Genomic DNA, 12,656 nt, shown 5'->3' with positions numbered 1-12,656 from the left:
GGAATCTGTTGAGCATTATCACCTTGGCAAGGACTGGGGGTGGGGGGGATGTGTGAGGAGGAAGTTCTTGCTCCATGGAGTGATGGGGTATCTCCTGCTAGGTATGTGGTGTGCAAGGGCCTGAAGGTGGGCATAGATGACGTGCGGGATTACCTCTTCTCAGTGAATATTAAACTCAACCAGCTGCGGAACACCGATTCTGACGTCAACCTTGTGGTCCCCTTGGAGGTGATCAAGGGAGATCATGAGTTTACTGACTACATGATCCGGTCCAATGAGAGGTAAGCAAACTGGGTGCTTTTTTTCTGGCAACACTGGGGTATCAAGGAAGATGAGGCAGTGAAGGACCAAACAAATGCCTGGTTTTTGGTATCACTTTGTCAGCTCTGACAAATTGGGTACTGGAATTGGTCTGCTGGTTTCAGGACTCCCTGGAGTTCTGGTTACCTTGGGGACCCTTTTCTTGCTTCCACGCCCCATCCCAAGGCAGGTGAGAGCCTGACTGGCATGGCCCTGTCCACAGAAACCTGAGTGAGACTGAAACCTGACAGAGAGCAGCCCCATTCTGCGTCCCTGGGGGCAGGAGTAATTTACCTTTAATTGCTTCTGTTTTTGCTGTTGCCTTGTGAAGTCCCCTCTCTGAAGGTGGGAGATGGCTGGAAAGCAAGTATATAACATGTTTTGGAAGTTTCTGGTGCCAAAACTTTTGCCAGTTCATGAGTTCCCCAGACAGTTGATCTGAATGCTAGATTTTTGTTTGTTTGTTTATTTTTAACCTTTAATTGTTTTCCCCTTCCTTTTGGTGGCAATAATTTAAAGTTGTGACAGTTGGCTCAGTTGTTCTCTAAGTGGGCATGCGTTAGGGAAAGACTTTTTGAGGTAGTTCAGAGAGTTGTTTAGTAGCAGTGGATCAGTTGAAAGTGTTCTCTTAGGGGACCAAACAGGTGCTGGGAAGATCATATCTAAGGTTCCAATTCCAAGTGGCCTAGAGAAGTTTGAAGGTTGGGTGACCCTGGAGAATGATAGAAGATGAAGAAATCTTTATTTTCAGGGTCATCTTTATCCTGCTCTCTCCTGCTTATTCAGCATCACACAGTATTTTAACTTTCCACAGTATACTGCCTCATACATTCTCCCATCTTGGTAGAGATGCTAGGCACCAAGGTGGAGCCATTATTAGGCTTTAGCATGTCACAGGTGAGAGGCCTAGGGAACTGCCCAGAGTCAGCAAATCCAGGGCTCAGTTCTGGCCTACGTAACACTTCTCTTTGCTGAACCATGCTGCCGTCTTCCACAAGTGGGCACGGATACTCAGTAAAATGGGACTTCTCAGTGCTCCAAACAGCACAGAGTGTTTAAGCAAGCCAACAACCAAAAACTTGTTCTTTATTTTTAAAAAAAATATTGAGGTATAATTCCATAAGTGAAATGCAGATCTTTAGGGTACATTTCTGTTAGTCTTGACAAATGCATACATCCATGTAGCATACACCCCTGTCAAGATAAAAAACATTTCTATCACCTCAGGAAATTTCTTTGTTATCCCACCCAGTCAACCCCTTCACTCTCCCCAAAGTAACCATCTTCTGATTTTTATCACACAGGTTAGTTTTGCTTGTTGTAAAACTTTATATATATAAATGGAATCATATAGTATGTATTTTGTGTCTGGCTGTTTTTTTTCCCCCCAGCATAATGCTTTTGGCTTTTGAGATTCACTCATGTTGTGTTAGTTTGTTCCTTTTTATTGCTAAGTAGTATTCCATTTTATGCATATACCACAATTTATTCTTCTGTTAATGGACACTTGTGCTATTTCCTGTTTGCAGTTGTTATGAATAAAGCTGCAACAAACAGCTTGTATGAGGTTTTTGGTGGACAGTTATTTTCGTTTCTCTTAAATACCCAAGAGTGGAAATGCTGGGTCATAGGATTTTATGTATGTTTAATTTTTTAATAATGCCACATAGTTTTCTAAAGCAGTTGTACCATTTTATAGTCCCTTCAGCAAAGTGTGAGAGTTCTGATAGCTCTACATCCTTGCCAATATTTGGTGTCTTCATTCTTTTTCACTTTGGCTGTTCTGGTGGGGTGTAGTGTTACCTCATTGTGGTTTACTTTGCATTTCTGTGATGACCAATGATGCCAAACCTTTTTTTCATGTGCTTATTAGCTATGTATCTACTTTTATGAAATACCTGTTCAAGACTTTTGACCATTTTAAAAACTTGATTTTTCTTTTTATTAAGTTGCAAAAATTATTTATATATTCTGAATACAAGTCCTGTGTCAAATATGTGTTGTGAATATTTTTCCCTAGTCTGTGATTTGTGTATTCATTTTCTTAATGGCATCTTTTATGAAGTTGATTTTTAAAGCTTTTTGTGTTTTTTTTAATTTTTATTGTTTGATGTTTTAAGTTATGATGACGAAGTCCAATTAATCAGTTTTTTCATTTCGTTAGTGATTTTTGTGTTCTTTTTAAAAAATATTTGCCAACATCAAAGTATGAAAATATCCTCCTATGTTTTCATCAAGAAGTTCTATTGTTTTAGTTTCTATGTTTTGATCTGTGATCCACCTGAAATTAATTTTTGTGTATGGTGAAAGGGGTCAAGGTTTTTTTTTCCCACAGTGATCCAGTTTTTCTGCACCATTCGTTGAAAGGACTTTCCTTTTCCATTTAATTACTTTGGCACTCTGAAAATTATTTGACTGTATACGTATGAGTCTGTTCCTGGGCTCTCTTCTGTTCCATTCATTTGTTTGTCTACCCTTTTGACAGTACTATACTTTCTTGATTACTGTACCTTGAAAAAAAGGACAAAGTCTTGAAGTCAGGTAGTATATGTTCTCCAGTTATGTTCTTTTGAGATTGTTTTGGCTAGTCTAGGTTTTTTGCATTGCCATATAAATTTTAGAATCAGCTTATCCATTTTTAGAAAAGCCTGCTGGAGTTTTAACAGGGATTACATTGAATTTATAGATCAGATTAGAGAGAATTGGCATCTTAACAATTTTGAGTCTTCCAATCCATGAACAAGAAATATCTATCCATTTATTTAGGTTGTCTTTAATTTCTCTCAGCAGTGTTTTATGGTTTTTAGTATAGAAGTCTTATATCTCTTTCATTAACTTTATCCCTAAGAACTTTATTGGGTTTGGGTGCTATTGTAAATGGTATTTTAAAAATTTCATTTTCTAATTTATCATTGCTAGTATATGGAAATACAATTGATTTTTAATATTGACTGTGTAATTTTCTGACAATGTTAAATTTGCTTATTAGTTCCAGTAGATTTTGGTAGTTTCCTTAAGATTTTTTACATTCATAATCATGTCACCTGCAAAAAAGACAATTTTACTTTTTTCCCCTGTATGCCTTTTATTTCTTTTTCTTGCCTTACTGCACTGACTAGTATTTCAGTCCAATGTTGAATTGAGGTGATAAGAGCAGATACACTTACCTTATTCTTGATTTTAAGTGGAAAGTGTTTTCATCAATAAGTACAATGTTAGCTGTAGGTTTTTGTTGCTGTCCTTTATCAGGTTGAAAAAGTTTCCTTCTATTTTTAGTTTGCTCAGGGTTTTCATTATGAATGGGTATTTAGTTTTTTCAAATACTTCTTCAATATCTGTAGAAATTATCATAAGATTTTTCTTGTATATTCTTGTAATTTCTTGTGATTGATTTTCAAATGGAAAACAAATCTTGAATTTTGGGGATAAACCCCCAGTTAGTCAAGACACTATCACTTTTATATATTGCTATATTTTGTTTGCTAATATTTTGTTTATGAGGGATATGGGTCTCTAAATTTGTATTCTCTTGAAGTTCTTGTCTGGTTTTAATATCAGGGTTGTGCTGGTGGTCTCACAAAATGACTTGGGAAGTATTTCTTCCTCTTCTATTTTCTGCAATAATTTGTGTAAAATTGGTAGTTTTTCCCTTAAATATTTGGTAGAATTTACCATTGAAGCCATTGAACCTGCAGTTTACATTTTGGGAAGTTTTAAAATGCAGTTTCTTCACAGATACAGGGCTCTTTAGATTTTCTCTTTTTTGTGATGTGTTTTCAATGAATTGTGTTTTTAAATTAATTTGTCCACTTCATCTGAGGTGTTGAATTTATTAGCATAAAGTTGTTCATAATATCCCCTTATTATCCTTCAGTGTCTTTCAAATTATTTAAGGGTGGAGTCAGAACCTTCCTTTTAGCAGGACTTGGGATCTGAGTGCCTGGGTGTTTTGATGCAGTTCTTCTGCTCTGCCCTCAGCCTCAGCAGGCCCATGTACCTGCACCCTGGGGTGTGGTGGAGGGGGTTCTCCCTCAGCTCTCTGCCCCCCATCCCCACCCCCAAATACAGGTAGCCAGAGCTTCTGCTAAACTTTGTCATGATGTCTTTTGGCTGTCTTTTTGGTAATCTTTCTTAGAGCAAATAATTTTTTTTTTTTTCTAGCCACTGCAGTCTGCAGATCAAAGCTCTGGCCAAAATCCATGCCTTTGTTCAAGATACGTGAGTGGTGCCCACTTTTCAAAATTCACCTATTTTAAGGGAAGATCTTCTTGCTTTGCTCTTCCCCTAAGCTCTTGTTTATTTCATTTTAACAATCATTAAAAACACCTACCCTTTTATCTCATACTCTGCTGTGGCTTGTGAAGGAAGCCATGAACTTGGTCCTCAAAGAGTTTACATTGTCTTTGGACAGATAAGAGTAACCCAGGAAAAGGATACAGGAAAAGTTATTAACAGTGCATCAGAGGGTGTAGAGGAGCATCCCATGAGTAATATATAAAGTTCAGGGGCCCCAGACTGAAGAGTAGGGAGTGAGCATGAGCCAATTCAGCTTTGTGGAACATGGTGTCATCTGCTGGGATGGGCTTAACGTGGCCTGTGTCAGCAGAGGAACAGCCAGAATATGCTGATGGGTGAATGGAAGAAGGGTTTGGGGGACCCTGGAGAAGGCAGCCTCCTCCCTCCCCATCATAGTGGGAATGGGATTAAGACTGTATGTCTGAGCTCCTGTCTTCCAAGAGGCTGAGCCAAGTAAGTGTTGTAAGCACCATGGGCTAACTGCAATATGGCCTCTGAGTGCACTAACATCTTCGATTGTGCAGGTTTCCCCTCTAGGGTTCTGAGGGGTGCACAGGCTGGGGTCCTTTGTACCTCTTGGAGGTTTTAATCACTTGCTGGCTTTGTTTTCCCAGGACTCTGAGTGAGCCTCGGCAGGCGGAGATCCGGAAAGAGTGCCTCCGGCTCTGGGGGGTGAGCATCTCCCACAGATCATTGTTGCTCTAGGGCAGAAAAGCTATAAAGAACGAGAGAGACTCCAAACCCTGTTTCCTTAGGGTCTCCCCTCACCTGACAATGTCTGCCTACCCTCACGGGATCCCAGGGCTGGACCTCAGCATTATTGGGAGTTACTTCCTTAGCCCTTTCCTGCCAGTTTGGCCCTGCAGGTAGGCCAGAAAGCACAAGGAGTGGTTGGTGGACAGGCCCCATTTTGCTACTGGTGGCTTCTGTGTACAGTGACACAGATTTCTCTGAAGAAAAGGAAGTAGCCTTTGGGATGTGCTATCGCAGGGTCTCAAGGGGAGCTGTGACTGGATTATCTATTTCCATGCCCACCAGCTGCCCTCCTTTGTTATGTGCCATCTTCTCTTTGCCAGTCTGATTTATCCCCTCGCCTTCATACACTCACACACAGGCTTGGCCAAAAGGGCATTTGAAAAATCAAAGCTCTTTGTTGTCTTGTTTCAGATCCCAGACCAGGCTCGAGTTGCTCCTTCTTCCTCAGACCCAAAATCTAAGTTTTTTGAGCTAATCCAGGTAAGTTTGATATTTGTGGTGGAAATAAAAAGTTAGAGGCCAAACTATAGACGTGGAAAGAGTGAAATTCCCAGATGCCTGGCTTCCAGAGGCCTTGTGCAGGCACCACTGACTGGGGCTGGGCTGAGGCTGGCACAGTTGGGAAACTTTTGGGATAGGGTTCCAGAGTTTCCCAAGAGCCCATCAGGTCGTCTTGATGATTCCCATTTTGAGATGTGCTTGTGCTTCAAGTTCTTGCTGCACAAAGAGTACTGCTGGCCATCATACCTGGCAAGTTCAGGGTCCCATGGGATTAGCCTGCAGAGGACACATAGAGTGTGAGATAGTTTCAGGCAGGGGGCTGGGCATATGGCCAAGAAAGGGATATCAGGGCAGCTCTGCAGCAGGGCGTGGCCTAACTGCAGGTTCCCTGTCCTGTTTCTGGTGAGGTGGTCCTCAGAGTTCTTTTGCCTCCTGTTTTTTTCTACTGCCTGATCTCCAGCTTTTTCCTGGACCTCATTTAAACCTGGCTCTGAGCTTGGGCCAATGTGCTGCTTTTGTGGCAGTCAGGGAGCAGAGAATGAGGTTCCAGATGCCCTCAAAGAAAAGCATGTGTACAGTTTTCTGAATGGGGTGGAGAGATCACTTAACTGCTCTCAGATCAACTGCTGGAAAATCCTTGTCTTCAGTTTTAGTGAAGGGGCAGTTTTATATTCTGGTGACATTTCGTTATAGCTCTGGTAAATCGATCTGTACTTGGGGATTCTGTGTTCTTTCCTTTCCCGGATTGTCCTAATAGGTCCTAAAGGAACACTCTAAACTGATGGAAATAGATCCCATTTAGTGCATGGTTAGATAGAAAAGGGGGCTCAAGGGAGCATGACCCAGAAGGCGAGTGTTTCCTGTCCCTCACCTCTCCCAGCCTCCCCCCAAGCCGCATTCAAGTAGCCATGCAGAATGCTTGGCCCTCCCCCCAACAGTGCTTTTTTCTCTGACCCGGGGCTACAGGGCACTGAGATCGACATCTTTAGCTACAAGCCCACACTGCTCACCTCCAAAACGCTGTTGAAGATCCGCCCAGTGCTCGACTACCGCTGCATGGTGTCTGGCAGTGAGCAGAAGTTCCTCATAGGCCTGGGGGTGAGTCTGCAGCTGGCTTCCGACCTGGCTTGGGATGGCTGAACCCTCCCCTCTGTCTGTGGGAATCTGGGCAGCCACCTGGCACACGGGGTATGTGTTCTCTTGGGCACATGCCTTCCCAGCCAGGGGTCAAGGTTTGCCCTGTTTTGGATAGTCTTTGACCCCAGTGAGGGTACTTTTTATAACTTCACTTCCTTTATTCCTCTGAGTTAGCCATGTGTCTTTACTCTTGTATTTGTTTATTCAACTCGGCGCCAGGCATTAGTTGTGCCTCCTCTCTTGCATTGCTGAAGGGAACACTGCCTCTTTTCTTGAGATATGGAGCTTCCCAGACTAGCAAGATGGTCAGCAGGCTAAGCCGGCATGAGCACGTGCAGCTAGCTGTTTTTCATTCAACCACCACCACCACCCCATGCCATCCTCTGTCTTGCAAAGACCGTATCTTTCCTTACCCTGGGGCCCTTGGAGTCTAAAATGAAGTGGGTGAAAGCCTTGGCAGTTCTATATCTTACTGAATTGGGTGAAGTCCTTCCCTTTTCTTTAACTCTGACTTGTCTTTATACATAATTTGATCTCTTCCCCTCACACTTTGTCCTTTTCTGCTTTTACTTTTTCTCCAAACCCTCTGTGTTCTTTGGACCTTTCACCACACCCACCCCAAACATACATATAAACTGGATGTTTCTTGAGGGTCACTAAGCATGGACTTTTGAGTGAATAGTGCACTGTGCTGCACTGGCACTGTTCCCTACCAACAGAACTGAACTAGAATCTCTACTTCTCTTCTGCTGAGGCAGTGTCGGATGACACTGTCATTATCATGGAAGTATATCTTAAATTAATCTTTCCCAGACATGTTTTTCTGACATTTCCCAATCCCACCAAATTACAGCCATCAACTAAGAGTTATTTTGAGTCCTGACCCTCTCTCCCTTCAGTCTCCATGCCTGCCTGGCCTGTCCTTTTCTCTTTGCCTGTAGAAGTCCCAGATCTACACATGGGATGGCCGCCAGTCAGACCGCTGGGTCAAGCTGGACCTGAAGACAGAGCTACCCCGGGACACTCTGCTGTCTGTGGAGATTGTCCACGAGCTGAAAGGGGAGGTGAGAAGTGGTTCTACTCATGCATTCTGGCCCTGCCAGCTGGGGAACTGAGGCACTGCTGAGCCAAGTATAACTTGGTTACATTGTCTCTGGTGGTTCCCAGGGCCAGGGGCTGGGGGAAGTCCTTGTAGTTATTCCCTCTCTACTAGAGCAATTGCTCTAAGCCATGGTCTATTCAAGTAGGAAGGACCACAGTTTCCATATGTGTAGGAGCCCTTGATTACCTCTGATCATGGAGGGTCCTGGTGGGCCTGCTTGGTATTTTTTAGCAGCTGATTTAGTTTTTGCCTAGAGATCCCTTGGGAAAGCAGCAGCTTGGTTTTTTCCCCAGGAGCCCTGGCTATTACAACTGTATGGATGCCATTCAGAACAGTTAGTGGGAGCAGTTGTCACAGGGTAGGAAGCCAGGCCCTGGGTGGGAGCACAGTGGTGGCAGCCTCACAGGTATGAATCTCAAGAGGGCTCGTTACCCAAAGCTTAGGATCTCCCGATGTTCAGACCGGGCCAGCTGTGGGTGGGATGGAGGCCAGCCTGACACGGTGGGCAGAGGGGCAAAGTCCTTGTCTTTCTAGGGCAAGGCCCAGCGGAAGATCAGTGCGATCCACATCCTCGATGTCCTTGTGCTGAACGGCAGCGACGTGCGGGAACAGCACTTTAACCAGCGGTCTGACCTGGGGCCTGGGGGAGGGTGGGTGGAGGTGGACTAGGGAAGCTGTAAGTGCAGCAGCCTCCCAAGGCTTGGCCTCACACCAGGCCTTCTCTCCTCAAGGACATTCTCAGGGTTTCCCTCTCCCACTCACTGGCTGGCTCCAGAGCAGGGTGAGAAATTGATGTTGGCACTTCAGTTTGCTAGGGCTTGGGTCTTGGTTGTCATAGATACCAGCTCACTCCATTTTGCCACAGCTGCTCAGATTTGAGGTGATGTTTGTATTAAGGTTGAGCAAGAGAGTGTCCTTGTCCAAAGAGAAAAGGTCTTCTCTTCTGAAGAACATGTCCTGTGGTCCCATTTAAGTCAGCTCATCTGAGGGGATGCACTGTAGTATCTCTGGTTTGGGATGACAGGGCAGACAGAGACAATAAAAATGACAGTGTGAAATTAGAGATCAGAAAGAAGGGAAAGGCATGAATAAAGACGCTGGTGGAGAAGAGGAAGGTAGACTTCTGGAAGACAGGAGTGCTGCCTCTTGGAGTAATTTTGCTGCAGATTTACTGTTTTCCCACTGGCACTGTGAAAAAGCCCCAGGGGTGGGGGTGCTGGTGGAGGTGTCCTTGCTTGCTTCTGATTCACTCTGTTTGGATTGCAGAATTCAGCTTGCTGAGAAATTTGTGAAAGCAGTTTCCAAGCCCAGTCGGCCTGACATGAATCCCATCAGGTAAGCATGACATCTCCTGTCCCAAATCACCCTTCCCTATTTCTTTTTCTGGCCAATGTCTGGTTCCCTGTTCGGAAGGGGAATGGGAGGGCTTGGTGATGGGGATACTTCTTCCCCTGACAGACCAGGCGGGGTTGGCTTCAGAGCTGACTACACTTGAGGAGGGATTTGTTTGGGTGTGCTAAGTAGGCCGCTCCTTTGCCCCAGCCAGAGCTCTCCCCATCCTGCCTGTCACCGTAGGGGAACCTCCATAGGTAGTAAAACATTCCTAGGGTTAAAGCACTGTCTAAGCAGTCTCATTTAAGATGCACATGCTTGGAGAGCACTGACACACCTTGTGAGTCACCCATTCATGCTTTTTCATCATGAGCATGTCACCTGCCTTTTCTTTTTCAGGTAATGAAGGGATGCTGAGGGAATGGGAATTTTGAACATGAAAAAGGGAAGGATGGTTTTGAGGGAGTGGAACCCTCAGTGCTTGGGGAGAAGGCCAGGGTTTATTGCCATTTTAGGGGCATGACAGTTCCAGGCCCCTGAGTGGGGAGAGGAGGAAGGGAGTAGACAGGGGAAAACAAACTTTTGCAGAGCAGGCTGAGGTCTGAGGTTATCAAAGGGGCACCACTTAGCTCTGCTCCTTGGCACTTCATATGCCTGCAGATCTAGGTATCTATTTACACTTACCAAAATCACTTTTATTATTCTTTTTAATGTCAAGTTGGTATTGAGAAGGCAGTTTATAGATGTTATCTAGAAGTCTAAAAGCAATTTCTGACTGTACTTTAAATGTCTTGCCTGCCAAGTCCTGAAGGGCAGGTTTCAGGGACCCTGGCTCTGTCACTGCTTGTCTGGTTGCTGGGTCTCTGCTCTGTTTCCCAGTAGCAGTTCCAAAGGCATGTTCAAGGGCCCCAAAAGGCAGAGGACCGGGCATGAAACAGGAGACCAGTACCCTCGTTTGATGCTATCTTCCCCCTGCCCCTGTGGGTAGTAGGATTCTTTAGAAGTAACTCTGCTATAGGGAGGCCTAAAATCCATGTAGACAGACCTGGATGAGAGCCTGGGCCTTGGTTTTCTGGCTTCTGGTGACAATGAAGATGACCTGGATGTAGGAATGCTGTTAGAGACATCTCTCTTTGCCAGATCTTTCTTCCTCCTCTTCCCTCCCATCTTCCAGACACCATAGTGCATTCCCCAGTTGCCCTGGAGTAGGCTCAGGAGATGTTTGGCCAGCTCTGAAACCTAAGGCTTGTCTGTGTAGGACAGCAGTGCCCCAGACTGGGCTTCTTTCTTGGTGGGCTGGGTGGTTGCAGGGAGAGGCCTGAGGCAAAGGGCAAGGGCAAGCATAGCCTCTTGCCTACCTTATGCTGCCCAGACAAGCCTGTGTCCTCTCTCCACCTGTCTGCCCCACAGGGTGAAGGAGGTTTACAGGCTGGAGGAGATGGAGAAGATTTTTGTCAGGTGAGTGGCTCACCCAGGGTGGCTCAAGATTTGAGAGGAGTTGGGGTGAGAGGACTGGGGGTGTGGCAGTGTCCAGGATTCATTCTGGATTTTTGTAGTGATAGATTGGGGGTAGAGCAGTGAGTTGGCCCTGGCAGGCTGCCTCTACCCCCACCTCATTTGCTCTGCTGCAGCCAAGAGACCCCCCGGCTGAGAGCTGATTCAGCACCCTGTCAGGAGGGGAGCAGGGTGGGTGTGTGTCAGGCAGAAATACGGGCTCATTGATGCTGTAATAGTTACGATTGTCCCTGTGAGGGGTAGAGCAGCAAGCTGCTGGAAACATCATAAATCCCAGTTCCTGGTGCTGACACACAGATTGAGCCTGAAGGGGCAGTAGAGGCATAAATGCTTCCTCTTATTCTTAGCAATGTGCGTGGCATTATCCTGGGTGATGTGTGGGCCTCATCCTGGGTGTGAGCGAGCTGTGACCACAGGGGAGCTGGGCCAGGGCTGTGCGCTCATGGTGGTTACTGTTAACTACTTAGCAGCCACACTGCTTCTGAGGGTGGTGGACTGAAGACAATGGGACAAGTGGTCTCTGAACTCAACCTCACTGTTGTCACCTTGAAAAACCCCCCAGAAACAGTGTCAGAGCAGGGTCATCTGTGACATGTGTGCCACTATGACTTGGTGGGAGTTGAGAGCTTGCATTCTTAACCTATTACTGGCACTCACTCACTCTGGCCAGGAGCAACTAACTCACTTAAGTCTCTGTGCCTCAGTTTCTTCTTATGTTGAACCAGGATAGAATACTGTGGTTGATGTGATTTTGATGTTAGCCAGACTAATGTGAGTGCTTTCTCTCATGAACACACTCACCCTTTCTGTCTGCTTGGAGGAAATCAGGCTAGAAATGAAGATCATCAAGGGTTCCAGTGGCACTCCAAAGCTCAGCTACACAGGGCGGGACGACCGGCACTTTGTGCCCACTGGCCTCTACATCGTCAGGACAGTGAATGGTGAGTGAAGAGGGAGTGCCTTTCCCCGCCCCCACCCTCTCGCTCTGCTCTCCCTCCCCAGCCAGGGCTGTTGGCCCAGACTCCTGAGCCAGAGCAAATGGTTCCCACTAACGTGGGCAGCAGTCAGGCTGGCAGTTCTCTGAGGTCTGTGTTCAAGGATTGTGTTCCCTCGGGGTTGTGTAGGGGAACTTGGGGGAGGGGAACCCAGTTTGTATATGTGCTTGAGGGGAGGAAATGGGCCTTCTCTGTGGGCAGCAGCAGATCCAGGAGGTCAGGCTTGGGCTTTGTTGACTCGCATTCCCTGCAGAGTCCCTTCAGTGTCCTCTGGCTCACAGAGTTCCCCACTCTCTCTGCCAGGGTCCCAAGGATGTTGCCCTCGTGACAGGTTGGCAGGACTGGGTGTATGTTGTTGAGAAGTAATCTTAGTCATCCTCTGGAACCCCCTTTGGGCTGGTGATGAAGGCGGCATCCTCACAGGCTGTTCTCTGCCTGCTTTGGAAAATGGAGTGGGGGAAGGGACACTCCCTAGGGACAGACCTATTCCTTTGGGTCCTTTCTGGGCTTCTTTCCCTCTTCTTTCTATCAGAGCCATGGACTATGGCATTCAGTAAAAGCTTCAAGAAGAAGTTCTTCTACAACAAGAAAACCAAGAAATCTACCTTTGACCTCCCTGCAGACTCTATTGCCCCATTTCAGTAAGTAGTCCTCCTGCAAGCCTGCCCTTCAGCAGCCCCAGGTACCACTGCCAGGATGCTAGCCAGCCCCTCTGGGGCACA

At 45.9% G+C, this 12,656-nt stretch overlaps 1 protein-coding gene across 2 annotated transcripts in view; it reads left to right on the top strand.

Annotated features, from left to right (window-relative positions):
* The window catches only part of CMTR1 (cap methyltransferase 1), a 46,125-nt gene that overhangs the window by 31,251 nt on the left and 2,218 nt on the right, over positions 1 to 12,656 (top strand). Inside the window, exons 13-23 of one of the 2 annotated variants that reach the window (XM_037842166.1) lie at positions 102 to 281; positions 4,462 to 4,518; positions 5,211 to 5,268; positions 5,764 to 5,832; positions 6,820 to 6,951; positions 7,932 to 8,054; positions 8,627 to 8,718; positions 9,359 to 9,427; positions 10,835 to 10,882; positions 11,768 to 11,880; positions 12,467 to 12,575. In XM_037842166.1, coding sequence (XP_037698094.1) covers positions 102 to 281; positions 4,462 to 4,518; positions 5,211 to 5,268; positions 5,764 to 5,832; positions 6,820 to 6,951; positions 7,932 to 8,054; positions 8,627 to 8,718; positions 9,359 to 9,427; positions 10,835 to 10,882; positions 11,768 to 11,880; positions 12,467 to 12,575 — 1,050 coding nt within the window. Of the gene's footprint in view, positions 1 to 101; positions 282 to 4,461; positions 4,519 to 5,210; positions 5,269 to 5,763; positions 5,833 to 6,819; positions 6,952 to 7,931; positions 8,055 to 8,626; positions 8,719 to 9,358; positions 9,428 to 10,834; positions 10,883 to 11,759; positions 12,576 to 12,656 lie in introns of both variants that reach the window. The other variant, XR_005217775.1, reaches the window with a different exon arrangement.

This window comes from Choloepus didactylus, chromosome 7, assembly GCF_015220235.1.
Source record: "Choloepus didactylus isolate mChoDid1 chromosome 7, mChoDid1.pri, whole genome shotgun sequence".
In the NCBI taxonomy this organism is placed as follows: domain Eukaryota; kingdom Metazoa; phylum Chordata; class Mammalia; order Pilosa; family Megalonychidae; genus Choloepus; species Choloepus didactylus.
This window is presented reverse-complemented; position numbering and strand designations above follow the sequence as displayed.